Genomic DNA, 27,617 nt, shown 5'->3' with positions numbered 1-27,617 from the left:
CTTGAATAAAAAATAATAAATGGTATGGGTGAAAAAATGCCTTTTCATACGACAAAGGGGTAAATGAATCATCCTCTAAAACCCAATCCCTAACATGCCTTAACAAACTAGCCCCCTTTTATTCCCGGACCTAGTAAAAAATCAAAAGACAATTTAGGTTTTTTAGCAGCCCAACAAAATTTTATAATTAAGGTTCGTAACTTTCGCTAATCACCATTAATACCAAAAGGATTATCTGGAAAACATATAGCCATTTTGGAAAAATTATTTTAAATAACGCAACCCTACCCCCCAAAGATAAAGGTAAATTCTGCCATTTTTGTAATTTTAGTTTAGTATAATTAAGCAAAATTGGAATATTTACCTCATATAACTTTTTAGGATTCCCCGGCAAATAAATACCTAGATATTTAAAATAATTTTCTGTCCACTTTAAGGGAAAATCTGGGCCCCATTCTCTATTTAACTTATCATTAGTTGCTAACGCTTCAGATTTGTCCATATTTAATTTAAAACCAGAAAAATCTCCAAATTCTTTAAAACATTCTAATAATGTAATAAATAATAATAATAATGTTTAAATTAAAACGTCATTTTTTTAGTCAGTGCTGTAGCCAGCCCTCATTTATTTATGAGGGGGAGGGGGGACCTCAGGCCAAAGTAAGGAGGCACAGAGGTGTGGATACCCTCCCCACTCTCTATCTATTCTAGATCATACTCGGTGTGTTCCTTCTGTGACCCCCAACTCAACCTTTCAATACCTGAGCTGGTGAGGTTTGGGGAGTTTCCCAAACCTCACCAGCTAAAAAGGTTCTCCACTGGTCAGAAATGTTGGCACTCAACACATTCCATGGGCAGCTGCATCAGTGGCTTTTTCTAAGTTTTTCTCAATCTCATTTATGGACTTTACCTCCAGGAACTTGTCCAAACCTTTTTAAAACTCAGAAACGAGGGACGTTCAATAATTTATCTAACTAAGTATGAACATAGCAAGCGGGTTCAAACAAGTCTGTGCCCTTCCCTTCCCTCGTACCTTTTTAAGTTTCCTGGCATGCGCAGTATCATGAATTTGCTGCCCGCATCGGTGTCGGCTCTCTCTGACATCACTGCCACTTCTAGGAAGTGACATCAGAGGGAGAGCCGACACGATGCGGGCAAAAAGTTTGTGATGGTGCTCAGGCCGGGAAAATTCAAGAACAGGAAGGGAAGGGGGTGCGCGTGTGATGGGGGAGGGGGTTGGGAAGGAGCAGGGGCAGGGGCAGAGAAGAGGGTGGGGGGGAGTGCCACTGCCCCGAGTGCCTCTCACTCTCGCTATACTACTGTCTGTGGAAGCAACTTCAGTGCTGGTGAATTTCTGTTTTTTTGCCATGGATTGTGGGAAACAGGCAGCTATCTATTGGGCAGTACCTCTTTCCCATAGACGGATGCCTTGACCAGGATCCTATAGACTCAGGGCATTAGCAGGGTGACACGCCTCTTCTCTTCCTTATGCTGACACCATTACCAGGGTCACACATCACCTCTGTCTGACAGACTCATGCCATTACCATAGTTACACTGCATACAACTACAGAAAGATGGTATATCAGTTCCATGACTTCACCTCTCTCCCAGAGATTGATGTCATTACCAGGGTCACTTGCCACCTCTCTTTGTAGACTGATGCCATTACCAAGGCTATACAGCACCAGGTCCTTAGAGTTAGACTAGTAGGAAAATCACCCCCTCCCCCCCTCCCAGAGATTGACAGAAGTTTCAGGGTCATGGCTATCTCTCCCACACAGTAAGGTCCGCACTACTGATCTTTGCTTCCATGTATTGATTTGGGAAAGCTTGCTGTGCCCTTTGTCATTTTACTTTGGCTTTGTAGCTGACTGGAGGGACAGAATGGAGTTATTACTGAAGGCTCTCACTCTTTTCCTCTGCTCTGCAAATCATCTGGTAAGCTCTAAGTTTGCTGGTTGGATTTCCTATGTTCACAAATGACTGCACAGAGAATAAATGCAACTCTTAGTGAAGCAGCCAGATGTTTGCATTAAGATGTGTGTGAGGAAAGAACTAGAGCTAAGTTTAGAGAGATCTAATGGGAAGAACCATCACACTTTTACTCTGTAAAAACAACAAAAAAAAGGACAGCTGATCCCTTGAAGACATATGCCAGGATGGAAAGGGATCTTATCAGCAGGAGGGGAATAAGAGGCTGTGAAATCCAAACTCAAAGCTAGCTGCCTCTTTAAGGATTTCAGACTGAAGAGGCCAGGAATGTGAATTGCTTACATTGAAACACCAGGTTAATGCACTAATTTAAGGACTAAAATAAATATTTATTTATTAGGATTCTTTTACCATATCTTTGAAGAAATTCACCCAAGGATGGCAAAACTATCTACAGCAATAAAAAAATATCCTAATAGCAGTAGACATTGTGGCATATTATGCTACTAGTAATATCAGCAACAAACACATTAAAAACATTTTAATAGACAGCACAGGGTTTTTAAATCCACTGTTTATTCCTAGGATAAGCATCATAAAATCTGTTTTACTCTTTGGGATCTAGCAAGGTGCTTGTGACCTGGGTTGGCCACTGTTGGAAACTTGATGGACCTTCAGTCTGTCCCAGTATGGCAGCTCTTGTGTGAGCCAAGTATAGAACAATGAAGCCATTGTGACATCACTGATGAGGATGGCTCTTGGGCATTGGTGGAATGAGGCATTATGGCATCACAATCTCAGCTCTGGAATGTTGCTACTCTTTGGGTTTCTTCAATCAGAGAAAAGGGGGTATAAAGGATAATTTATACAATGCCTCCTTCAAGGATTTTTCTACACATCAGTATAACTTTGTTATAATTGATGTATTGCTTCTATTAACCCACTATTTTTTTTATCATTCAAATGAAACCTCATTATAACAACAAACTCACCCCAGCACATAAATTAAGAGGTTGAAGTATCATAAAGAATGCATTGTTCTCAGTAAAGAGACCTCTTATAACATGGATGTTATTTCAAGTCTTCATCCTGAATGCATGTAGTATGATCATTTACTTCAAAACCTCCTTCCTAACCATCCCTATTAATATTTATTTATTTATTTAATTAAAAAGCTTTAAACTAACTAAGGGTTCAAATCTATAATTTATTTTTAAAAATGTTATTTCTTTGATTTAATTATGGTATCCAAACCTAAGATCAATTCATCAGTATATATATTGAAGAAGAACAGCAACACTTATCTTAATGGCTTCCCAGCCAAAACCAATGTTGGTGGTTCATGAACTATCCGACAATCAAACTGCTTTAGAGCGTTTCAGCTGTTGATCAGCCTTTATCGGGGGACAATATTGCTGCTGTACCACATAAAATAAAAACCAATGAATTATATATGTATGTATGAAAAAAGTTTCTGTAGTAAGAACTAATAAGTTATAATCCAAATAACTTGTCAGATAAAATCATGCTTGCATTCCAATAAGTTAAGTTAAACTGCCTCTCATTCATATCACCCTCCGTTAGAGAAATCACCACATTTTTAGAAAGATATCTAATACCATACTATCCCATAAAATCCTTAAGATCTGAAGATAAAGCTCTGCTAGTAGTGCCTTCCTTAAAAGTTATATATTTTAGGAGAGATATGATCTTTTCTGCCACAGCCCCTCAAATCTGGAATTCACTTCCATTTAATTTAAGAGAAGAAAAATCACTGAGCAAGTTTAAAAGTCTCCTAAAGAGCTGGCTATTCAAGGACACTTTCCAATAGATTTGTTATAACCTTTAATAGCTTCAGAAAGACGATCTAATAGAATTAAGTGGGTACCTGTTCCCCAACCTTCTGTGTCTTGACCCTCCCATGGTTTTATTTTTACTTTTATTTTTTTTAGAATTGTATTTATGTCAATTGCTGTCAACCGCCTCCCTCCTTACATGTATTACTGTATTAGTAGTGAATGTTATGTTTGTCAGTTTTTAATATTTTACTTAATTTTTGAACTTATGTAAATTGCATTGGATTTGGACTATGCGAAGTAATCAAAGAAATTAAATAAACTTGACACTCCAAGTTCAAAGAGCAATCATCACAGACAACACACTCAATTATTAGGCCTCTGCTTGCGTTTTAAGTTAGTATTGTCAGCGTATAATGCCACTACTTGCATTAGGAAGCTAAATGAACAAGGTCCCTCCCAATACAAACTACCCTACCTTCTTGGTTTATCGACCTTGCTGCCATATCTTCTAGATGAACTTTGTAACAGCCTGGAACTCTTTTTTGGTAGTAGATAGCTTGTACAAGCAATATGACAAGGATCAGAAAGGCTTTCATCCTTTAGATAATGAGAGCTCGTTTGAAGGGGGAACCTATATTTGCATTCATATTTTGCTGAAAACATTTCTTGATTCTAATTGAGTTTCTTTTTAAGGGTCTGCTCAAGAAACCAGAAAAGAAGGTTGACCTGGGTAAGAGACTATCTCTCAGTTTATGGTTAGGCCTCCTCGCCACCCATGTTCAGTGAGTGCTTCTTTTTCCTCTTTTGCAGTTGTCACTCAGAGTGGGCAACTCTGCCACTTCCCCTTCCAGTACAACAGGAAGATGCATTATACCTGCATTAAGAAAGGGAAGCAGAGAGGGCAGTACTGGTGAGAGCATACACAATGCATTGCACACTCGTGCCTTATAGGGAAATTGCATGACTGCCTCCAAGTCCCCTGGCTTTGACTTTAGCACACCAGGATTAGAACAAGGGTCAGCAGCCAAATTGGTTTCTGCTTAGTTTAGATTGTAAGCTCTTTTGAGCAGGGACTGTTTTCTTACTCTTTGTGACTCTGTTCAGCGCTGAGTGCGTCTGGTAGCGCTACAGAAATAATTAATAGTAGTAGTTGTATCAAGCTGCTCGAGGGGGGCAGAAAACAATAGGAAATATGTGAGGGAGGGAGAAGTGGGCAGTTGGCAGTACACTTCTCCCTCCATATTCGCGGGGGTTAGGGCAGTGCCAGCCCATGAATATGGAAAAATCACGAATAACTTTTAGGGCTGCCTCTGACTTACCCCCAGACTTCTCCACACCTTACCTAGAAATGGCTGCGGTGCGTTCCCATGGTCTCATGAGACTACAGCGGAAACTCACGGCAGCCATTTTTGTTGATGGCTCTGCACAGGGCAGGAGCATAGGAAGATCGCTCCTGCCCTGGTTTAATGATTGGTGGGGAAATGCTGAGGGCTGCTTGGGGAATGGGCCCATGCACAGAGCATGTGAGCTGCAGAGAGATCAGAGACAGAGTCTGCAGCAGGAAGCTTAGAGGAAGCTGCACAATAGCAGCTCTCCCATTAAGAGCTCCAAAACAATTCCTGTGAGCTACAGGAAAGTAAAGGGCTTAAGGCAGCACAAGTTATTGGTGAGGAAATGGTTGGTAGCTGTTGGGAGAGAGTTTCTAAGTCAGCTCTGGAGTGAGTGGAGTGGAAGGAGTGCATATTTTTGAAATAACATTTCCTATAAATGTTGGATGTCATGAGAAATGCTGCAAATTAAGCCTGCTTATGGGCTGTTGAGCTAAGGTGTGGAATGAGAATACTGTGAAGGAGATTTTTAAAATAAGTTTGGAATTGATATATTTCAAAGGAAAATTGATAAAAACTTTTAAAGTGTGTTTCAGAATTTAAACTGTATTTTTGTGACTCCTGTTGCTGAAAAGAAGTGTTAAGCACTAGGGAATAGAGGATTTTAATCCCTTTACTGTAGAAGATCAGATTCAACTCAGATTGCCTAATATTGGTGTTTAAGGCAAATGTTTTATATTTAATTTGGCATTCAGCTGGTCTCTGCTGCAGTGTTGGAGTGCAATCCTGCAGACTTTTCTGATTGCTAATCTGCTGAGTCCTCGACCAGTGTACACAGTTATGTGAAGTCTGGAAAATCTGAAACTATTTTATGAAAGGTAAATGTTCTGAGAATTGAAGGTCTAAGGCAGTGGCGTACCTAGCATATGTGACACCCGGGCCCATCATTTTTTGAAACCCCCCCATCTGTACGAAAAACATGATTTTTAGTAACAAGCCACATGTCACACATGAGTACCTAGGAAAAGGCAGCATCTTACATGAGCAGTGTACAACATGCAGTGAGCAGTACAACATCAATACACCCATTGTAAAACTAAACAAGCCAGACTAGTACAGATCAATCCTACACTATCAATCCTAACAGAAAACCAAGTTTTTTGAACACACAAAACACCTTCGCCTAGTATGAAATATGTAATCACAAACTAATCCCTCCCTCTTTTACAAAACTGGCATCTCGGGGGACTTTGTGCACTGGGTATCTGCTCTATACTCCTCATCCAAATCGCAACTATTGATTAATGGAGGGATCTCTGATCCTTTCTTTCTCGGCCGAGGTACCAGGCAAGGGTGCCCCTTATCACCTCTGCTCTTCCTTCTTTCCCTCGAGCCCCTTGTTATCCGCATTCGCCAGGACACGACCCTGCAGGGCCTGAGTGTGTGAATATGTGTGTTGAAATTCTGTGAGCTGATTTCATATCAGAAGCATTTCTATGGGGTTTTCCTCGGAGGGTCAGCTTAGAGACATAAGAATTATCTGTTCTTTTGCACATGTAATTAGAAATACTTGGCCTTAGCCTTTGAGACAACTTTTAGCCTGCATTCATTTAGAGAGGTTAGGGTTTTGCTTCCTTTCATTTGTTTATGGATAGGATAGTAACAACCATCCAGATCTTCAGAGGAGCTGCTGGTTTCAGACAGGTGAAGGGATAATAAATCTGTAGTACCCAGTGCAAGAAAGCTGTGATACCGGTGAAAACCATTTTTTAAAATACCTTATTTTTGTGTGCACACAGATACACACAGTTTGTATTTTATTGAACTTTGGGACTTAGAAACACTCTCTGGTTTTAAAGGAATTTGCATGCTATTTGTGCAGAGCATCACCCGTTGGGGAAAAATTGCTCTCACCAGGATAATTTTTACCATGGCGTCGGAGCATTCTGTATCATGCTCTGGGCCTCTAGGATGGCTGCAACCACTCTAAGATCTCAGTTCTTCAGCCTGGAAGGCCTAACCGTCAAGATCCCTCCAGGCCAGCCTGTAACTGCGCAGATGTAAGATAGCTGGGAACACTTCAAACCAGTAGCTCCCAGTCTAAACTAGACTGGAGGGACGATGAGTTATTAAATTAAATGAAAATTTACAAATACAGCTTTTGGGAGTGTTCCTAATCCTTCTGGCATCTCCCTTATTATGTGCTGATCTCTATGGAATCTGTCTTTTCAGGTGTGCTCTGACTGAAAACTATGATCGGGACCAGCTGTGGGAATACTGTAATGAGGAAATGAAAGTACAAGGTACAACAGCCCAATGAGTACCAAGAAGCAGCATTAATTGGGTCCAGTCACTTTTGACTAGTGATCTGGGTGCCCCTGCAAGCAGCTCCAAATGGAGACACCGTTCCCTCCCTCAGACTTCCTCGTTGTTTCTCTCATGTAGCTTCACAGGACCTGGGTTTGATGTTGTTTTCTCTCTGTTTGCTTGTGGCAGGTTGGGGGAATGCATTGATTTGTGTGTATATGTATATGTGTGACATCATTGCGTCACATGCGTGGATGAGCAAGCTGAGGAGGCGGGGCTAGGAGTGTGGCATAGGCGTAACAGGGCAGGGATGAGTGGAACTGGGTGGGCCTGAGGCAGGGCTAGGGGGGGGTCCAGATTTTACATATGTAAAATCTGGTAACCCTATTCAGAGCCCTACATTGGTCAGTAGTTCCTACCTAGGCTGAATGGCTTCCTTTCTGCTCCCAATTAAATTGTTGTACATATGTTGTTTTCAAAACTCCTGATCTAACATATTTCCTTATTGAGTGCCATCAAATTGATTCATGTGTGGAAGACAAATATAGTTGACCCTTGAAACAGGCACATCAGTGAAACATGTACATGTTGGGCCTCTGAATAAATTCAGTATTTGCACACCAATTCTTTTCTGCTGTGCGTGTTCACTGCTCTATTGATTCTCTCTCCTGTTGCTCCCCAGAGTGTACTTGACCAGGTAGGGTGCCTTAGTGAAATCCACAAGTATAGCCCAGGCTCCCTTCATGTGTGTGTGTGTGTCAATTTCTGCCCCTTTCTGGAAAATAACAGTCACAATAGAAGTATTATTTTATTAGTGCTTATTATCTCTTATGAGCTTTTTGAAGATTTGATTATTCAATTAAAAATTTATAATAGTTATGGGATAGGATGGGGGAGGGATATAGATTGATTTGTTTCTTGAAAGAGTATTAAGTGATGTCTTAAATATAAAATGTATTTAATTTGTATTGCACTTATTGAAAATGTTGAAAATGAATAAAGAATTTAAAAAAAAAAAAAGAAGTATTATTTTACCGGTTTAGAGTAGAGGCCCCGAGAATTCAGACAAGTTTCGTAAAATACAGACAGAATCGAGGGGGAAAAACATTAGGGAGTATAATTACATGGCGATTCAAATAAAACAAAAGGGAGGGGGGTCACTTCTTGGGTTTTAAGAGCACTGGTTCTCTGCTCAGTGCTCAAGATCCACTGAGATAGTCAGATGCTCAGGAAACCCACATGAATACGCATGAGATAGATTTGTATATAATGGAGGTCGTACATCCAAATTTAGCTCTTGCACAGTCATTGCAGGTATCTAGAAAACCTGCCTGGCTGAGACAAGGACCCCTGATTTTGAGGACTTTGCTGTAACAGTTATGAGGAAGCCTGAAAGCTGTGGGCGCAAGAATTAGTAATAGCCGTCTGCTGCTAATTTGTTTGTCCAGGTAGCACAGAGGTTCACAAGTCCTCCTGAGGGGATGCATTCCTATTTACTGCTTTTCTCTTGTCCTTAGATCATTGTGAGAAGAAGCCTTGTAGAAATGGAGGCACCTGTGAGAACACCTTGAAGAATTATCACTGCGTTTGTCCAGCCCGCTATACTGGGACACAGTGCCAGAAAGGTTGGAAAGGGGATGAGCAGGATTTCACTAGGAAACACACCTAGAGAGAGGGGTGTAATTGGTAGACAGGTGACGAGAACCAGATCCCAGCTTATGTCCCCTCTATTAACCCTCAGTCAATCGATTGTTTTTTCTGTCTATGCTTATGTTGACGACCTTCAACTTCTTCATACCATTGACCCCACTAACCTAAATGATATTGCCACCATTAACCTTAAATTAGCTAAAATTCACGATTGGCTAAATTCAAATATGCTTTCTTTAAGTATCTCAAAAACAAGTACCATTTTTTTCCCATGGAAAGAAGGTTTACAGTTAGTCACACCGGTTTCCATTGACAATATCCCTCTTGAATCTACTCCAGCTACCAAAATATTAGGTGTCATCATTGATAATAAACTTTCATTTCGTCCCCAAATCAGTGCTCTGTTCAAAAACTGTTTCTACAAACTTAGGATGGTAAGATCTTTGGTCCCTCTTCTTGATTCAAATTCTCTTAATATCATAATTCACTCCTTCATAATATTCAAAAATGATTATTGCAACTCATTATATAAAGGGTTGTGTCAAAAAGATATTAAGCGCCTTCATCTCATACAAAATATGGCCATCAAAATCATCTTGGGTTCCAAAAAATTTGATCATGTCCCCCCTTTGTTAAAGAAAGCTCATTGGTTGCTTATCCCATACCTGATCACCTATAAAATTGCTCTTCTAACTTTTAAAACTCTACAGGCTCCTGCATTTATAGATAGATTATTGATTCCATATGACTCCCCCTGAACTTTAAGATCAGCTTCGCAACACTCTCTTAATGTAAAATAATTGGCACCTGTCATACTGTTCTTTTCTCAGTTACTGCCCCATCAATTTGGAACCTCTCTCCTTACACCTCAGAGCTGAACATTCAAAAGTAGTTTAAATTGCTTTCTTTTTAAAGATTTATCACTTATATATATTTACTTTATTATCGCTTAATCTGTCACATTTTTTCCCTTTTATGTGCTCTTTCTTAATAAATTGTAGTTCCTGCCTTTTTTCCCTAATGTTTTCATGTCGCAACCCCAACCAAGTATGTCTGTCTTGGAAGGTCTATGTTTATTATTTGTTGTTTGTTCCCTATTTATGTTTAAAATTTATAATGCCAATATGAACAACTGGGTATGTGTCAAAAAGAATGTTCCTAAAGGGCCATAACGATGGAATAACATATAAAGGAACAAAGCCTACTTCAAACGTCTTTATCAGAAAGGGCAAAAGCCCTAAAGAGACTTAAATGGTATCGATCATTGCACCGGGTTGTAAAAGATGTTATGAAGTACTAATAGGTGGTTTATAAAGTTCATAAATCCAAAGATTGCAAAAGGTTAATAGTCCAATTTTTAAGCAACTTTGTACGGTTAAAGCTTCAATGAAGTAAATAACTTATCGAAAACAAGCATAACAAGCAGTGAATATATTGATTGCGAGTGGGTTCTCTGAAGAAACCATAGCGGCGAAACGCGTCAGGACCCAGCTACACCTATGCATTCTCTATATCTCAGCTAAGTTATTTATTTCATTTACCACCTATTAGTACTTCATAACATCTTTTACAACCCGGTGCAATGATCGATACCATTTAAGTCTCTTTAGGGCTTTTGCCCTTTCTGAGTTCTTTAACCTTCCATCTTGGAATCTGAGCACCACTGTATGATAAAAGACGTTTGAAGTAGGCTTTGTTCCTTTATATGTTATTCCATCTAAAATTTATAATGTACAACGCTTTGTATTCCAGAAGAAGCGTTTTATCAAATTTTTAATAAACTATGAAAACTATGAGGGTGCAGTGCCACAAAACAGCAACCCCACAAGGCAGAAGATCACAAACACTAGCTACAATACAATAGAAACATATTCTGCTATATTGTCAAAAGATTACAATAAAATAAAAGGAAGCAATCCTCCCTTAACATTCATAATTCCCATAAACATCCTAAATAATAACAAATGATACAGTCTCAGCAAATACAATTATCTCTTACCCCACCCCCATTTTTTAGCAGCAGCCGCGAAAGCAACAGCTTCGATGCTCATAGAATTCCTATGAGCATCGGAGCTGTTTCTGCTACAGCCGCTGCTAAAAACCACACTAAGGTTTTTTAAAAGGGGAAAGGGGATGAAAGAGGTATATTGTCAGTAATTTACAGAACCTCAAATAAGAAGGTTCTGTTCTCAGAACCGCTAGAAAATCATTCCAGAGTTTAACACCTTGATATGGAAAGGACACCTCGAAATATCACTTAAATCGAAATTTACAAGTAGATGGAAGCAGAAGTTACAAATCTTTTGAGAGACGATTACTCCTTTAGAAGTAAGAAGGTTCTATACCATGAAGAACTAAAAAGACAGTTGAGCACATCTTAGATTTACATCGAGCATGAATTGGTAACCAATGAAGTTTAGCTAAACAAAATCCTCTTGAGTCTTGTTTGTTACAATAGGTCCAGATTTACCTGGACATGTTCTCCTTTTAGAGGACTTTCCAGGGGTCTGGACGGTTTCCTAGAATGGGGGGAGTTTGTCTGGGTTTTGGACTCACTCTCTCCAGCTCCACAACCAAAAGTCGAGTATGGCTTTCCCTTATCCCCCACCTACCTCCTCCAGACTCCGGCGTTGTAATTTCAGTCTTAGGGCATCTAGCAGCATCAGTGATGTGAGCCTGCTGCCTTCAACCTGCCCTGGAAGCATTCTCTCTGCAGCATCCCACCTACACAGGAACAGGAAGTTGCTGTAGAGAGAAGGCTTCCAGGGCAGGCCAAAGGCAGCAGGCTCACATCACTGATGCTGCCGGCTGCCTGAAGACTAAAATTGCAGTGCTTGAGTCCAGAGGAGAGAGGTGGGGGTCAGGGAGAGCCATACTCACTTCCGGAGTAGGGGGGGGCTGGAGTGAGGGGATTGGAAGGAGCAAGGGGGAGATAGAGAGAAGCACTAAAAGGGTATAGAGGACAGGAAGGAGGACCATGGAAATAGGTGGGGGGGGGGGTATGGGTGGGGGGTGGGGCAGGGAAGGGTGCATGTGTCTTCTTTTATGTCTTCACAAATATGGTAACCCTAGGTAGAAGAGGGAACGGGCAGCCAGAGTGCCTGCTGATTTCTCTCTCTTTGCTGCAGAAAAGTGCTTTGACTCTCTGTTGTTGCAGTATTTTGAAGAAGGAGAGCAATGGCTGCGATTTAAATCCCAGACCCCGGAGGAGTGTCACTGCACGGGGAAGGGAGCGGTCTGCAAACATGCACATGTCAAAGGTATGAATAGGAAAAAGGGAGGGATTAGTAAGAAGGGATATCAATGTTCACTGCAGATGTATTAAGCAAATGGAGAGGCAGATACTTTGGGAAGATCTCAATAAGTCTTACCAGTTGTGGAAGGACCACAGTCCTGTGAAAAGCACATTGTCAAGGTCTCACTTTCCAGCTTGTGATCTTGGGTTTTGAATCTGCAACTCTCTAGATTCCTTCCAGCTAGAGCAATGCAGAGCAAAGAAGAAAACAAGGAAACATCTTTTCTCTTATAACAGTGTCTCTCAAACTTTTTTAGCTCCGGCACACTAAACAGAGCAAATCTTTTTCATGGCATATTATAATTGAAATTATAAAATTGCAAAACCAACAAAAAATTAAATTTGAGATTTATTTACAGTTCATTAAGCTATGTATGGGAAATTGTAACAACGGTGAAATAATTGATGCTATGGATGTGCTTGATTTTGAGTACAAATTAACTCAAAATGCGGCTTGATGGTTGACATGCAAACACACATTTCATCATCCACCACCCATAATCATGCTCTTTTTTTCAATTTAATTTCTGTCAGAGCCGAAAATTCAAGTTCGCAAAGATAAAGATCCAAACAGTAACAAAGCCTTGATTGCCTTGGTGTTACTTGCTGTTAGTTTTCAAGGACTAATTGTGTCAAAGAACGATGCTCGTCTGGGCAGTTGTATCCTTACACACATAGACACTCATAACATTGACAGACTCCTGTGTACTCAACATACATGTCATCTATTCTAGTGTATATTTATGAAGGGCAGTTTTAAAAATAAAGTACAATTTTGGAATCTCTCGTGGCACACTCGGAATTTTTTCAGGGCACACACCGCTGCTACTGAAGCCTGCATAGATAGGTGCAAGCAGAAAGGAAAGATGAACAGCAGCAAAATGGGAAGGGGGTGGGATCTAATAGGCCACCTTTCGGTGGTTACAATCACAGCAGTTTACAGATACTTATGTTGTGTCTGGGGCAATAGAGTGACTTGCCCAGAGTCACGAGGAGCTGCAGTTCCCCAGGCCCCTACATTAGCCACTGGTCTACCCCTCCACTCCAAATGTAATCCTGCTTATGATAAAGCTCTGTTCTTTCTTCAGAATGTCTAAGGAATCCATGCCTGAATGGAGGAAGATGCGCTGCAGTAAAGAAATTGCAAGTCTGTGGCTGTCCTCAGAATTACAGAGGGGAGTTCTGTGAAACAGGTACATATACTTCCTGTGGAGTTTCCCTTTGCAAATTCAATGTTGTGGGCATTCGTTAGCATGGAATCTACCAAAGTCTAGAAAATTCTTCACCCACAGAATCAGGTATATCTCTACCGTTTGCAGATTGTGGTATTATCTGCAAGACAGATCCTTTTACAAAATCGCTTACAAAATTGTGAAAAAGTATTGGACCATGGTCCCAAGTACCAGGCAATAACCCAAAGAGCAGCAACATTCCAGAGCTGAGATTGTGATGTCATAATGCTTCATTCCACCAATGTCTTATACTTGGCTTACAAGCCCAGTATCCTGTTTCCAATAGCGGCCAACCTAGGTCAGAAGTACCTGGCAAGATCCCATGGAGTTAAACAGATTTTGTGCTGCTTATTCTAGGAATAAGCAATGGATTTTCCCCAAGTCCATCTCGATAATGGCCTATGGATGTCTCTTTTAGGAAACTATCGAAACCTTTTTTAAACCCTGCTAAGCTAACTGATTTCATCACATTCTCTGGCAATGAATTCCAGAGTTTAATTACATGTTGTATGAAGAAATATTTTCTCTGTTTTTTTTAAATCTATTACTTAATAGCTTCATCACATGCCCCCTAGTCCTAGTGTTTTTGGAAAGAGTGAGCAAGCGATTCACATCTACCCTTTCCACTCCACCCAGTATTTTATAGACCTTTATCATAGCTCCCCTGCACCATCTCTTCGCCAGCTGAACATCCCTAGCTGCTTTAGCCTTTCCTCACAGGGAAGTTGTCCCATCCTTTTTATCATTTTTATTTCCCGTTTATGTACTTTTTCTAATTCCGCTACATCTTTTTTGAGATACAGAGACCAGAACTGCACACAATATTTGAGGTGCGGCCGTACCATAGAGCAATACAAGGGCATTATAACATTTTCATCTTTGTTTTCTATTCTTTTCCTGATAATTCCTAATATTCTATTTGCTTTTTTAGCAGCCACTGCACATTGAGTTGAGGGTTTCAACGTATCCTCAACAATGATAGCTAGATCCTTTTCCTGGGCAGTGTTCTAAATGTAATAATAATAATAAGTTTATTCTTGTATACCACCCATCCGTGAGGTTCCGGGCGGTTAACAGAGAAGAAGAACTGTATAATCAGTGACATATACATAAAAATTGGTAAAACTTAATAATAAGATAAATATGCATGATTATTTGACAAACTTAACAAACAAATGGGGTAATAACTTGGTTGATTGAGAATTCAAATACATGTAATTTCCCTCCATTTATACCCATCTGCAAATATAGTGATGACAAAATGCACAAGTCATTTCCTCTTTAAAATTCCCTAGACCAGTGGTTCTCAAACCCCCAGCTAGTTGGGTTTTCAGGCTATCCCTAGTGAATATGCATGAGACAGATTTGCATATATGACTACCATTTTATGCAAATATCTTTCATGCATATTCATTAAGGAAATCCTCAAAACCCGACTGGCTGGGCATCCTTCGGGACAGGGTTGGGAGCCACTGCCCTTGAATATACAAGGCAGGAATAAAAGTGTCTGTGCATTTTGCTGTTATGGGGCTTAGGGAAAAATAAGGAAGATGATAAGTAAGAGAGAAGATGGAGGAAAAAGAATTGAGAATGAGAAAGAAAGAAGCTGAGGAAAGGATAAGGAGAACAGAATGAAGGTACAAACTAGAAAGAAAAAGGGAGAAGGAAAGAGATGAGAAAAAGCTCCCAAACTGGTTTCTTCCTTAGATCTCAGTGAGCTCTGTTACCAGAAAAATGATGCCAGCTACAGGGGACCTGCAGACAAGACCATCTCCGGAATGGACTGCCTGCCATGGACTTTGAACATTGTGCAACTAGAACTTTCTGTGCACTTCAAGAACCATCAGCAGAGCCTGGGACTGGGCAGACACACATTTTGCAGGTGGGTGGGGCAGGTAATGAACAGGGTGTAAAAAATCAAGTATGGGGTGTTCAAGTATCGCAGGTGAGTAATACTGAAGGGTGAATTGACATTTTTTTAAACACTGGCCACTTCCAGCTAAACCAGACCTGGATATTCAATGCTGGTGCTTCTAGAGGTTATCCAGTTACAGCTGGTAATCAATGCTAACCAGGCATACTGGCACCAATGCCACCATAACTCCTGGCTGTGCCCTGATTCCACCCCTGGACCATCCCAGATCAGAGATGGCCAGGAGCCTCTCCGTGGACCCCAAGGCCTATGAACACATGCTGTGGGGATTTTGCTAAGCAAGATTATGCTGGACAAGTTCTGCAAGGCAGGAGTAGGCAGACTTTGCTGGGTCTTTCCCACAGGAGAAGCTGAGGGTGGCCTTGAGAAGGGGGGTTGTTGTTGCTTTGAATGCTCTCCACACATTCCTTCTCTTCTGAAAGCTTTCGCTCAACTCATTCCTTTTTCTCTATATGTAATTTTTTTTTGCAACAGAAGATGGATCTCTTTCTCCCATGGAGATGTATTGGACTATTTTTTAATTGATGGGGAGGGACTTATTTCTGTGGAACTCTTAAATCAATTTGGCCCATTTTCAAACTGGATATTCTTTGTCATTTTTTTTTTTTAAAACAATAAAATATGAAAGTTTATTGAGTCAATTTAAAGAAGAAAATACCAGATGTAATCAGAGCTAGTATCTTGTTTAATATTATCACTGGTCTAAAAACACGTGACATTTTACATTCGTGAGTTATACTGACTTCCAGTGGAAGCACGGGTTATTTTTTAATGTGGTTGTTTTTTTCTAGAAAATATTGCGTGGTTTATCACCGGATTATCTAATGGATCATTTGATCTTTTTCTGTTCCTGTACTACCACAGCATTATTTGGCCTTTTCTATATTTCCCTCGCCCAAAGGTTGTGTTTATGAGACATATAAAGCTGCTAATTGAGAATCCGAGTTACTTCTGTTTCGTATTTTCATTTTAGAAAATTATTGAAGACTTGTTTGTTTAAAAAGTTTGGGGGGGGGGGAATACTGATGACTGGTTGATATGTTTTGTTTTATTGATTATAGCTTTGTAGCTCATTCTGTACAATTTTATTTTACTTTATTTTTATTCCGTAAAAACGGATAAGAAAATGTTATATTATAAGAACTTACGAAAGACTCCTAACATTCATGATTTAAAGAAACTTTTATAAGCCTGGTTAGGAGCATCAGATCAGGGTCAGGACAGAGGCCAGATGGCACTTTTCATGCACTCACCCCCAGATTCTATAAATGGCATCAAAATTGTGCATGTACATCGGTGCACAACCTAATTGACTAATAGGCTTAATTTGTGCTGATAATTGGTAATTAACACCTCATAATTGATGTTACTTGAAATCAATTGGACGTTATGCGTATAACTTGGCAGGCACAATTTTGGAAAAGTTATGTGCCAGTTGCAGCATACAATTCTGAAATGTGGGCATGGTTAGGGGAGGATCACGGGCATTGTCTTAAGAAGAATATGCTGCGATGTGTGCACAGCTTAGGCGCAGGCAGACCTGGGATTTGCTGGCTTAAAAGATATGACTCATAAGTAGCACTGAGTGTGATTCTACAAGTTGAGCATAACTCTTATAGAATTGCACTTTGTGCTGCAGTAGTTGACACAGAGTTTTTAGGTGTGATCTATAGAATCAAGCACTCAATGTGCTCCACACTCCTCTCTTAATCAATGAGCCAAGAACTTGGAATTTCATTATCTTGTATCTTTCAGTATAGAAACTGTACATCTTCACTTCTCTGCTGAGCTCTGCCCCATAATGAGACCTCTCTGTCAGACCTTCTCTCTCTTGCCCGATCATACAGTTTTAAGGATTTGAAGATAACAGATGCTCTAAAAACTAACGAAATAATCCTAAATTTAATTCTCCAATCGATAGGAAGCCAATGTAACTCAATGAGCTGGGATGATACATGGGCCATTCCTGGTAAGACTTCTCAGATAAATAAATATAAACACTAACAGAGCATGAAGAAGGGTATATAATGTGGTCCAATTGAAATGATCACGAATAGCACGTAGACATTGAAGTACAAAAACTTTTCTACACTACTTCAGAAATCTGAAATGTAAATGATAACTAAACGCCAATAGTAACTCCCAAATATTTGAAATAAATCCAGGACTGGTATGGATCAGCCAAAAAGAAAAGGGATCAATATAGGGGTGGAAGATATCCAGAAATCCAGCAAACCCTGACCAAATGATGATACATAAGTAGAAAGACAAGGCTAAAGAGAGAACAAATCTGCTTATCTACCAAAGCGTAGTTCACTAGCAGAATATCATCTGCATAAACGAACACACATGCTCCAAATTCTTGAATGAAAAAACAGCCTTGCCATCACCCCAGAAGTCAACTGAGGGACCTCTTCCACTTAGCTAAATTGATTTAAACTTTGACTCCATAGAGGATAGAGTCAACTCCATTTCGATACACCCTTGTAGTAATGTTCTGAAACATGGATAATATCAGCACACTGATATTATAAGGCCCTGTGAAAGAATTATGAATCATTCCCATTCCCTCTCCCCTCTTGCCACGTAGCCATTCTAAAGCAAGGGAAAATGTTAGTACCTTGTGACAGAATGCTGAGGCATTCCACCCTCCCCTCTTGTCACAAGACCCCTGTCACAAATTAACCCTTATCTTATTCCTTATCTTGTTTAAGTATTCCTTATATGGGCAGCAGACAGATTTTGCCTACGTGCAAAAGCAGGCCTCTGTCACATGCTGAGTTTAAGGCTGATCACGAGGTGCTTAAGAAGCATGCATTATAACCTTCAGATTGTCACATGCTATAGTAAGCTTTTAGATATATTAGATGTGTACACAAGGGAATCACTTTATTGTAACCGTTATAATGTATTCAGATGTCACATGAGATAGTAGCTTTGAGAATCACATTAGATATGTAAACAAGGGAGTTACCTTTGTATCCTGTAAAATGCATGATGAAACTGTAACCTTGCAAAGCATTAGATAAGTAATTAAGGGAGTTAAGATACTCAGTAAAAGGGTTAGAAGGCTCCCATTTAGAGACGCCTCATCCCAATCTGAGTCCTGTCTGAAGCCTCATTCCTACAAACGATTTTTGTATTCAGCCATCTAAAAACTGATGAAACTATTTAAGGACTACTACACCACCTCTTGTGAATGTTCTTTTGTACCCCGTTCTGAGCTCCCTGGAGGATGGGTTAGAAATTGAAGCAAATAAATAAATAAAAATTCTTTACTTCTAAACCCCACAACACAAAATCAAGCATGAAAGTTATTAGAGTCTTTATACCATGTTCTCAGTTCAATCAACTCTCCTAAAAATGCCAGTGTGGAAATCGGATGATAATTAGCACACTCTGCTTGAGGGATAGTAAGACTTATTATAAAAAGCCTTTATAAGGCCTTTTTAAGTGAGGCCAGAAGTTAAAAATGACCAAACCAAATCATGCAGAAATTACACCAAATTGTTTTTAAAATACAGTTGAGATATTATACAAAACATGCCTAGTTGACCGCATTCTATCCAATAGATTCACAACCATTTCCTCATCTATGTTTCTATTATACAGCTTTTCCCAAATAGAGTATGAAGAATGTTTCATGGTAGACTATATTGCTAACTTCTTGCTAGACACCTGTAGTGTTTTACTTTGACTAGGAGTCAGGGTCCATGATTACAGGGTTGTAGAAGGAGCTGTGCTACCTGGTCCTGTCCCACGACCACCACTATAAAGATCAGACTGGGTACATTGGGAAGGAGGAAGGGGAGACATAAGTCATGGAAAGAGATCCTCAGCTAATACGGTAGTTGTAAATATGGGCTCATGGTGTCAGATCTCAGCCTCAGAGCTGAAGTACAAAGAATCAGGAGGAAACTGGCAGGTTAAAAGCAAAGATGATTTTGAGCTGTCTGAACCTCCAATTCTATGTCTTTGATTCTCCTCCTAGAAACCCTGATAATGACACACAGCCCTGGTGTTACGTTCTGAAAGAGCACCAGCTCAGTTGGGAGTACTGCAGCATTCCACAGTGCAACGGCACCCAAAATAGTGAGCAAGGTATTGTCCAATGAAGGAAACACATCACCGTGAAGACCGATGTCTGTTGCTAGAACAGAGAAATGTTAGGGAGATAGTCAATCAGTAACACCGCTCAACATCAGCTTTAGAGAGCTATAAGGGATTTCAGATTCCACAATTTCATTCTAAATTGATAATGATGGTAATCTTCATTATTCCCTTGTGTAACATTGCTGCTATCTATTCTTTCATGTTTTCATATTTACTTTTATATTCTTATATATATAAACGTATTATTTCAATATAACTTATCTTTTCTCTTTGCTGGCTCCCCTTCCCGACGCGTTTTGCCAATCTTTCTCAAGGTCAGGGGAACTTTACTTAAGGTTGAATTTATGGGAAAGTTCAACCTTAAGTAAAGGGAGGATAACGCTCTCATCCTCCCTGTCATGTCAGCTCACAACCTCGGACTCATCTTTAAATCATCTCTCTCCTTCTCTTCACATATCTAACAGACTGCTAAAACCTGTCATTTCCTTCTCTACAATCTCTACATACTGCTAAGACCCTCATCCACACTCTGATCACCTCTCACCTAGACTACTGCAACTTGCTTCTCAGCTCTATAGAAATGATAAGTAGTAGCAGTAGGCCGAAGGTGCCTTTGTGAGCATGAGTTTCTCTCTGGTGTTTTTCTGCAGTGCCAAGCACACCCAACAAAGAGGAGGAAAAATTGGAGGAAGGCAGCAATCTACTTGGGGACTGTGGAAAGAGATATAAGAAAAGCCCCTCCCTAAATGCTCGCATTGTTGGAGGCCTGGTGGCACTTCCAGCTTCTCACCCTTACATTGCAGCAATCTATATGGGAACAAAGTTTTGCGGAGGAAGCCTGATTGCTTCCTGCTGGGTCGTGACTGCAGCTCATTGTTTACAAGACAGGTAGGTCCAGTTTAGTCCCTCTCTGGGCAATTGCATTACTGTTGCTTCAGAGATGGCAGTAAAGAAAGCCACATATGTCCATCATAAAGTATAAAGCCCCGGAGAAGGCCTTAGATTAATTACAGTGTAAGTTACAAACCAGAGTAGCGATTGCTCTTATATAAAGGACACCTGGTTACAGTGGTGTTTATTCCCAGCTCAAAAAGGTTCTGGATAACCCAAAGCAATCCAAATGGACATTTATCCACGTCTCTATATGTCTGGTATTTATGCATTCCTAGGCAATATAAAATTATAATTTTAACACAATATACATTAAAACATCCTGATAGCATGTGGCAGGACTACTCAGTTCCGATCCTTGAGATTCACAGGCAGGCTGGGTTTCAGGATATTATCCACAAAGAATATGCATGAGAGAGATTTTCATACCAAGGAGGCAGCTCATGCAAATCTCTCTCATGCATATTCATTATGGCTATTTTAAAAACCTGGCCTGCCTGTGGACCTTGAGGACCGGAATTGAATCTTAGTAATATGGACATAGGGTTTAAGCAGAAGTGGAACATATAAGATAGATTAGGAGTTTAAGGAAAAAACTACATATAGGGTCAGAAAGGACCTCAGCTAGGATAGCAGTTGATAAGTCCTGCTACGGTGTTTGCCCTTGTCTGTGTGACATGCTACTTCTTCCATTAAAGGCTTGAGAGAAGAGTCCAGCTTTCGCCTGCTTAAATGGGTAACTAATCCACTCAAGTTGTGACTGCATTTATCCAGAGAGCATCTGAGTAAGGTATTGCCCCGAGCCCAGAATGCCTTGGTTCCTCCTTAATCAAATATGGAGAAATGATGTTTGGATTTTAAGTTGCCTGGCTAAAATTTCTATGAATTAGCACTGAATTATTTTTTTAAATGCTTATGCAGTTATTATTGTAGCATAAGTGTCTTTTGCTCACCAATTGGATGAATTTCCATGGTGTGTGCTTGCAAAAGGTAAGCCTCAGCCAGCTGAAAGACCCAAGTTAGTGAGCTATTCTGTGAGGATCGATGAAACAGCTACCCAGAGGACCTTGTTTTCTAAAGAGGTCAATTTTAATTTATTGGTCCACCATCTGTTCAATATCATAACCATACACTGACTGAATTCTAGAAATCATTCTTTACCATGAGTTACTTATTGGATATGATAAGAAACCCTGGATGCTTTCTCCACAAGTTGCATATGCATGTTGTGAAATATTGGTGAAAATAAGGAGCTCTGCAGAATTCAACATTAAAGCAGATGAGATTTAGATGAATTTATTTTATTTACAGGTATCTTTTAGACTGCTCCACTGGGGAATATCATCCAAAGAATTATGTAGCATAATATGTCGTTTCTATCAGAAAGGAACCTACTAAGCAAAGGCTAAACTTGTTATACCAAAATGTGATGTTTGTCTGTAGGCCAGATGTTTCCCAGATCACCGTTGTGCTCGGACAGAGCAATTACAATAGGAGCAGTGCAGACTCAGCGGAGTTTGAGGTGCTGGGATACACCCTACATGAGCAATATTCCTCCTTCACCTTTCAGCATGACATTGGTAAGAGCCATTTCAGTCTGTGCAAGTTGTCTTTCAACTTTCTGCCTGTAAAGTTTTTAATCTGCTCTCTGGGCTGCAATTAAAAGGGCCAACCAGGACAGTACTTTTCAATGGCACCTAGTGTCAACAGCAGTCTTTGAAGATCGTAGAAGCTTTGGGCAGCCCAGCAAAGCAGCAGCCAAGAGAAACAGCCAGTAGCCACCAGAATGCAATTTATTAATAAAACAACCTTCAACAGAAGTGCATAATACTGTGTCTCTATTGTCCTGTTATTAAAACACTCAATAGCTACCTGACATGTTTCAACTTTCAACAACAGGTGCCTGTGTCAGGGGCAAAATCAGTCTCTGTCGTAAGGAGAATTGCCACATTTAGATTTGTACCTATTTTTATGTTTTTGTGCAGGGGGGTGGCCTCTCTGCATACACAAGTTTTATCTGGAACTTTCTGTTTCCTTAGTAGTTCATACTGGTCCCTTGGGGTCCACTAAAGGCAACCTTGGTACCTTTGGGTTCCCTTTTTTAAGGCAATGCCATTCCTCTTTAATGTGTGCATTGAGTGATTGGATACTATGGGGTCAATATTCAGAGCAATTTAACCAGCTAGAAATGGCTCCTGGCCAGTTAAATGGTTTGTTTGGATCTAAGCACAAAGCTGGGGCTTATGCAGTTCAGTGCCGATACTGAGCACTTAAGCACCTAAGTTTAGTGGTTAAATTGGACTGCATAAAAGTCTTGTTATATCTTTATGAGATGTTGCTTAGGCAATTAAGTGCTGACTTCAAAAGTCCAGATATTCAGTGCTGTACAGGCCTGGACATGGCTCAACAACATTGACTATCTGAGCTAAAATGCTCACTGACAGCAGCTGAATTTCAGTTCCTATGAATATGCAAAGTACATTCACCCTGACTGAGAAAAGATGTTGCCATTAATAGAGAACTGAGCAGAGTGATCCTCCCTCACCATCACTATGGCTGGCAGTTGTTTAGACGAAAAAGGAAACACCAGTCCAGGCTTATAATGACTTAAGGGTTGGAGGTTCATCTAGGTTGAGCAGTAGAAAACTCATAGTGGTGGTTATATTAAGACCTTTGCAATGTCACAGTAATTCTGCCCCCCCCCCCTTAGTCACACATCTATCATTTAGTTCACTAGAACAGCTGTGAACACTAAATGAAGAATGAGGCTCGAACATACTGTGGTACTTTGCTAAAAGGCTCTGCTTTTCTTGGTGTGTTCTCAGCACTTCTGCATTTAAGAGCAAGAAGCGATGGGCAATGTGTCGTGTTCTCAAGGTTCATTATGCCTGTGTGTCTGCCAAGCACCTCTGATCCTATCAGCCCAGGCACACCCTGCGAGATTGCTGGATGGGGGTATACTTATGAAGGTAGGACACCAGAGCAAGAAGATATGGAAGAAACTGTAACCTAGGAGGAGGCCCAAGTGGACGCTTCTGCTAGAACAGGACCTGGATCCTTTGTGGAATCCTAGAATAACCCAATGTCAGTGATTTCACATCTAGACACCTAGAGCTGGCATCACTTTGGGCACCACTTGAATAAGTAGGAGATTCTGCCCAAGTCCTGCCCCATAATAATAACAGTTTATATACCGCAGGACCGTGAAGTAATGAGTAAAAGATTCTACAAATTGAGTAGAATTAATAAAGTTAAAAGCTAGTGATTAACAGCTCTAGAGATCACTTATTGTGGACTAAGATTGTACAGGTCAGTCACCTAAATACTTCAGGAACAGATATGTTTTTAGGCGTTTCCTGAATTCCCCATAAGTAGTAGGCATAAGCAATTGTTCCAGAATTTTACCCCATAATACTGCCTGATACGAGAAAAGATGTTGCTGATGTCTTTTAAATTGACATCCTCTCACCGGTGGAGAAACAAAATTCGAGGGTGAGGTTCTCTTATGTCTGTTGGTTGAGAAAGAGAAAAGGTCAGTTATATATTTAGGGGCTAAACCGAATAGTACCTTAAAGCAAAAACATCCAAACTTAATGCTAGTATTACTAAAATCGGCACAGAGAAAAATAATATGTGGTGTTATTCTGTAAACCAGGCCTACATTTAGGCTTGACCTATAGACCAATGAAAACTTGGCGTAAATCCCCATGGATCCGCCTAATTCTGTAACAAGCTGTAGGAACGCCTGTGCTCCGCCCACAACCCTCCCATGGCCAAGCCCCCTTTTTGGATCTGCGTATTAGAATTTACACAACCTTGTTATAGAATACACCTAAATTCTAATTATTGTCAGTAATTGCCCAATTATGGGGTTATTCAATTAAGTTGTGTGTCCCTCAAAGCACCATAAATAGACACTGGGGGTCAATGCACACGTAAATGTGGGTGCCTAGGGAACAGAACTGCCCTCGCACTCAATTAAAGCCTAGGATGGCAGGACAAGACATCACAGACGGACAGGATGTGTCCATAAAACTGCGGGAGAAAAAGTTGGCTTGTCGTATACCAATACCTAGTGTGCTAAAAGAGTCTGTCATTGTGATTGCCTGGAATGCACACATCTGGGTCTGGCGCTGGGATATTCCCTTCCCCATGTCCTCAGTGCTGCTGCCTCCTGTCCTCTTCCCAATTATTAACTGACAGACATAGCTGGAACTTTTCTGCAGCTGATGCACAGTTGACAATTTCATTAAGACTTCATTGACATGCAACACAGCGGTGTACGATTTTTCAAAAACAAAGGAGGATAAGAATGCCAGTCCAAAATAGGACAGATGTCAGCCATGCCAAGGAGGTGGAGAAGAGAACGGGAAAGTCTTGAAATGACTGGGATAAAGGAAAAGGAGGGGCCGAGGGAGGACGGCAAAAGAGGAGAAATGGTGGGAAGAGGATTGCCAATGGGGGAAAGGGGAAAGTAGAAGAGAAGGTTTGTGGCACATTACAATTGTTGGAGCTGCCGGGTATTTTGTGTACACTGTGATTACAAAGCCAGATTTTAAGTTCCACCTTGAAACTTTCAAGAGGTAAATCACTGCACAGGGAGAGAGGGAAGTTGTTCCAGGTTGCTGAGGCAAAGAAGTAAAATGCATTATTTCTAGTGGGTTCAGGTTCTGCAGTCGTAGGATGGGGAGGGACCACCTGGTGGTGATTTTATTTTATTTATTTGGTTTTATATCCCGTCCTCCCCAGTTTACAATCGTAGCTTTACAATATGTTACATTTCTAGCGTATTTTTCTATATACTGTACATGGAAGAAGTTGTGCAGGGCAGTAGGGAATAGTGAAAGTAGAAAGGTAATCTGGGATGCCTGTGTGGAGGATTTAAGGAGTGATATGATTAAATAGGACCTAACTCTGCCTCTCCTTTTTCCTGCAGGAGCTGAATATCATTCAGACTATTTGCAAGAAGCCATGGTTCCCATTCTCTCCCAGGAGCTTTGCAAGTCCCCTGAGCTTCATGGGAGCCATCTCGGTGATAGCATGCTGTGTGCTGGATATCCAGAGGGAGGGACAGATGCCTGCCAGGTGATTCCAGTTTCTTTAGTTGTAGCTGGGATGAGGCTGAAAGCCTCATTGTGACATCATTGTGACATCTATCTACAGACTGAAAATCCAGCTGTCAGCATGCAGTGCAGTTCCATAAGATCATAAAACTAGCCATATTGGGTCAGCCCAATGGTCCATCTAACCCACTAGTCTTTTTTCACAATGGCCAATCCAGGTCACAAGTACCTGGCAAAAACCTAAAGAGTAGCAACATTCCTTGCTACCGCCCATGTCTGTCTTAATAGTAGACTACATGGCCACATTACATTTCCAAGACTGTGTACAGTATGTTATTTCCCTAAGAAAAAGAGCTTTGTGAATACTGTTTCGATACCTACATCTAAAAATATCATATACTTAGAGCTGAATTTTAGAAAGAATGTCCAACTCAGAATATGGATATCCAAGTCTGTACATCACTTATGGAAGTCCATTTCGTCTATATTTTAGAACAGATCCTGCTGCTATACAGCCTATTTTATAATAAATGATAAATGGACACCCAGGTGCTGGCTACATCCATCATGAAAACCCATTTTACAAGCTCCTTGATAGCTTCAGATGTTATGGCCAGTCCTAGTAGAACAGCAAGCAGCCTCCTGGAATAGCCTAGTGGGTGGTATAGTCAACCATAGAGATAGGGATTCAGGCCTAAACCCCACTCTGGATGGACTGTGTGACCCTCCCAAATCCCACTGTCCCTACATCTAGGTTTCACCTGCAGGCATAAGGGTTTTGGTGAGATGGGTGATGTTCACTGCATTGCCCTCTAGCGTGGCCCACTGCTCTACTGAGATATCTATCTGGCCAGTCTACTAAAAAAGTTGCCCCCCCCCACCTCCTCCATCCCAATGGCTTGTTTAGTGCATTTTTCATTTGGATGTGGGTTTTTTTCAAAAATGTTTCAAAAACATAGATGCATTGAGGACAAGCACATTTGAGAAATAGCCATTTGAAAATGGTCATGTTTACTACAGGATTTTTGCGTGTGTTCTGCAAAATGGCCAAACTCGGGTTTGGTTGTCGTATCGAAAATGCCCCCTAAGGCAGTTAACTTAATCAAGAAAAAGTAGTTACCGAATTAGGAGGGAAATGGGTATGTAAAGCTTCTGGTGCTTGTACTTGGGCTCATTTGTACAAAGAGTGGAAGGACTATATGTTCATTAGTTTCAAGTTTCTTAGGTATTTATATACCGCCTATCAAGGTTATCTAAGTGGTTTTACAATCAGGTACTCAAGCATTTTTCCTATCTGTCCCGGTGGGCTGACAATCTATCTAATGTACCTGGGGCGATGGAGGACTGAGTGACTTGCCCAGGGTTTGAACCTACAACCCCAGGGTGCTGAGGCTGTATCTCCAACCACCGTGCCACAGCCTTAGTTCTCTTACATTTTTTTCAAATTCATTGAATATTGGCCCCTGAATGTTCTCTGATAATTGTCATCCCTTCCTGTCTGCTTCTCTGTCTGTCAGTCTCCTGCTTGTCTTTCCCTGACAATTAATAGTTTGCTCTTATTCCGTTCTCTCTGTAATTGCCGTGTTCTTCTTTTTATACAGGGAGATTCAGGTGGGCCACTGGTGTGCGAAGATGGAGAGAAGATGGTACTGCATGGGGTGGTGAGCTGGGGTGTAGGATGTGCACTGGAGAACAAGCCAGGGGTGTACACCAATGTTACGAGCTACATTGACTGGATCAAAATGAAAATACACTAGATCATGACCTTTCTGATGCGCAGTGATCCACTATCATCTCCTCACAATGGCAATCCCACCCTTTGAGGTGAAGAACGATCTAGTGGTAGAGCTCCTGCCTCAGCACCCCAAGATTGTGGGATCAAATCCCAGCCCTGCTCCCTATGACCTGGGCAAATAATCTAATTCTCCATTGCCCCAGGTACAAAATGAGTACCTGTATATGATATGTAAATCACTTTGAATGTGTAACCACAAAAAAAAAGCAGCCTTAGTCCCTTTCCCCCTTTAATTGCATTGGCTTCCTGTTACTGCCCAAATTCACTTTAAAACCT

General features: G+C 40.7%; 1 protein-coding gene across 1 annotated transcript; it reads left to right on the top strand.

The window, feature by feature from the left end:
• Window positions 1-1,148: 1,148 nt before the first annotated feature.
• On the top strand, window positions 1,149-27,391 carry F12 (coagulation factor XII). Its single transcript, XM_033927660.1, has 13 exons — window positions 1,149-1,161; window positions 4,545-4,644; window positions 7,295-7,365; window positions 8,887-8,994; window positions 12,148-12,279; window positions 13,403-13,507; window positions 15,254-15,428; window positions 19,471-19,580; window positions 20,243-20,480; window positions 21,927-22,063; window positions 23,309-23,452; window positions 25,420-25,568; window positions 27,148-27,391. The coding sequence occupies exons 1-13, from the start codon at window positions 1,149-1,151 to the stop codon at window positions 27,301-27,303; spliced, it is 1,638 nt and encodes a 545-aa protein (XP_033783551.1). The 3' UTR covers window positions 27,304-27,391.
• Window positions 27,392-27,617: the final 226 nt, after the last annotated feature.

The sequence above is a fragment of the Geotrypetes seraphini genome, chromosome 18 (genome assembly GCF_902459505.1).
Source record: "Geotrypetes seraphini chromosome 18, aGeoSer1.1, whole genome shotgun sequence".
Classification (NCBI taxonomy): Eukaryota; Metazoa; Chordata; class Amphibia; order Gymnophiona; family Dermophiidae; genus Geotrypetes; species Geotrypetes seraphini.
The sequence above is the reverse complement of the archived record's forward strand: the minus strand, read 5'-3'. Positions and strand labels throughout refer to the sequence as shown.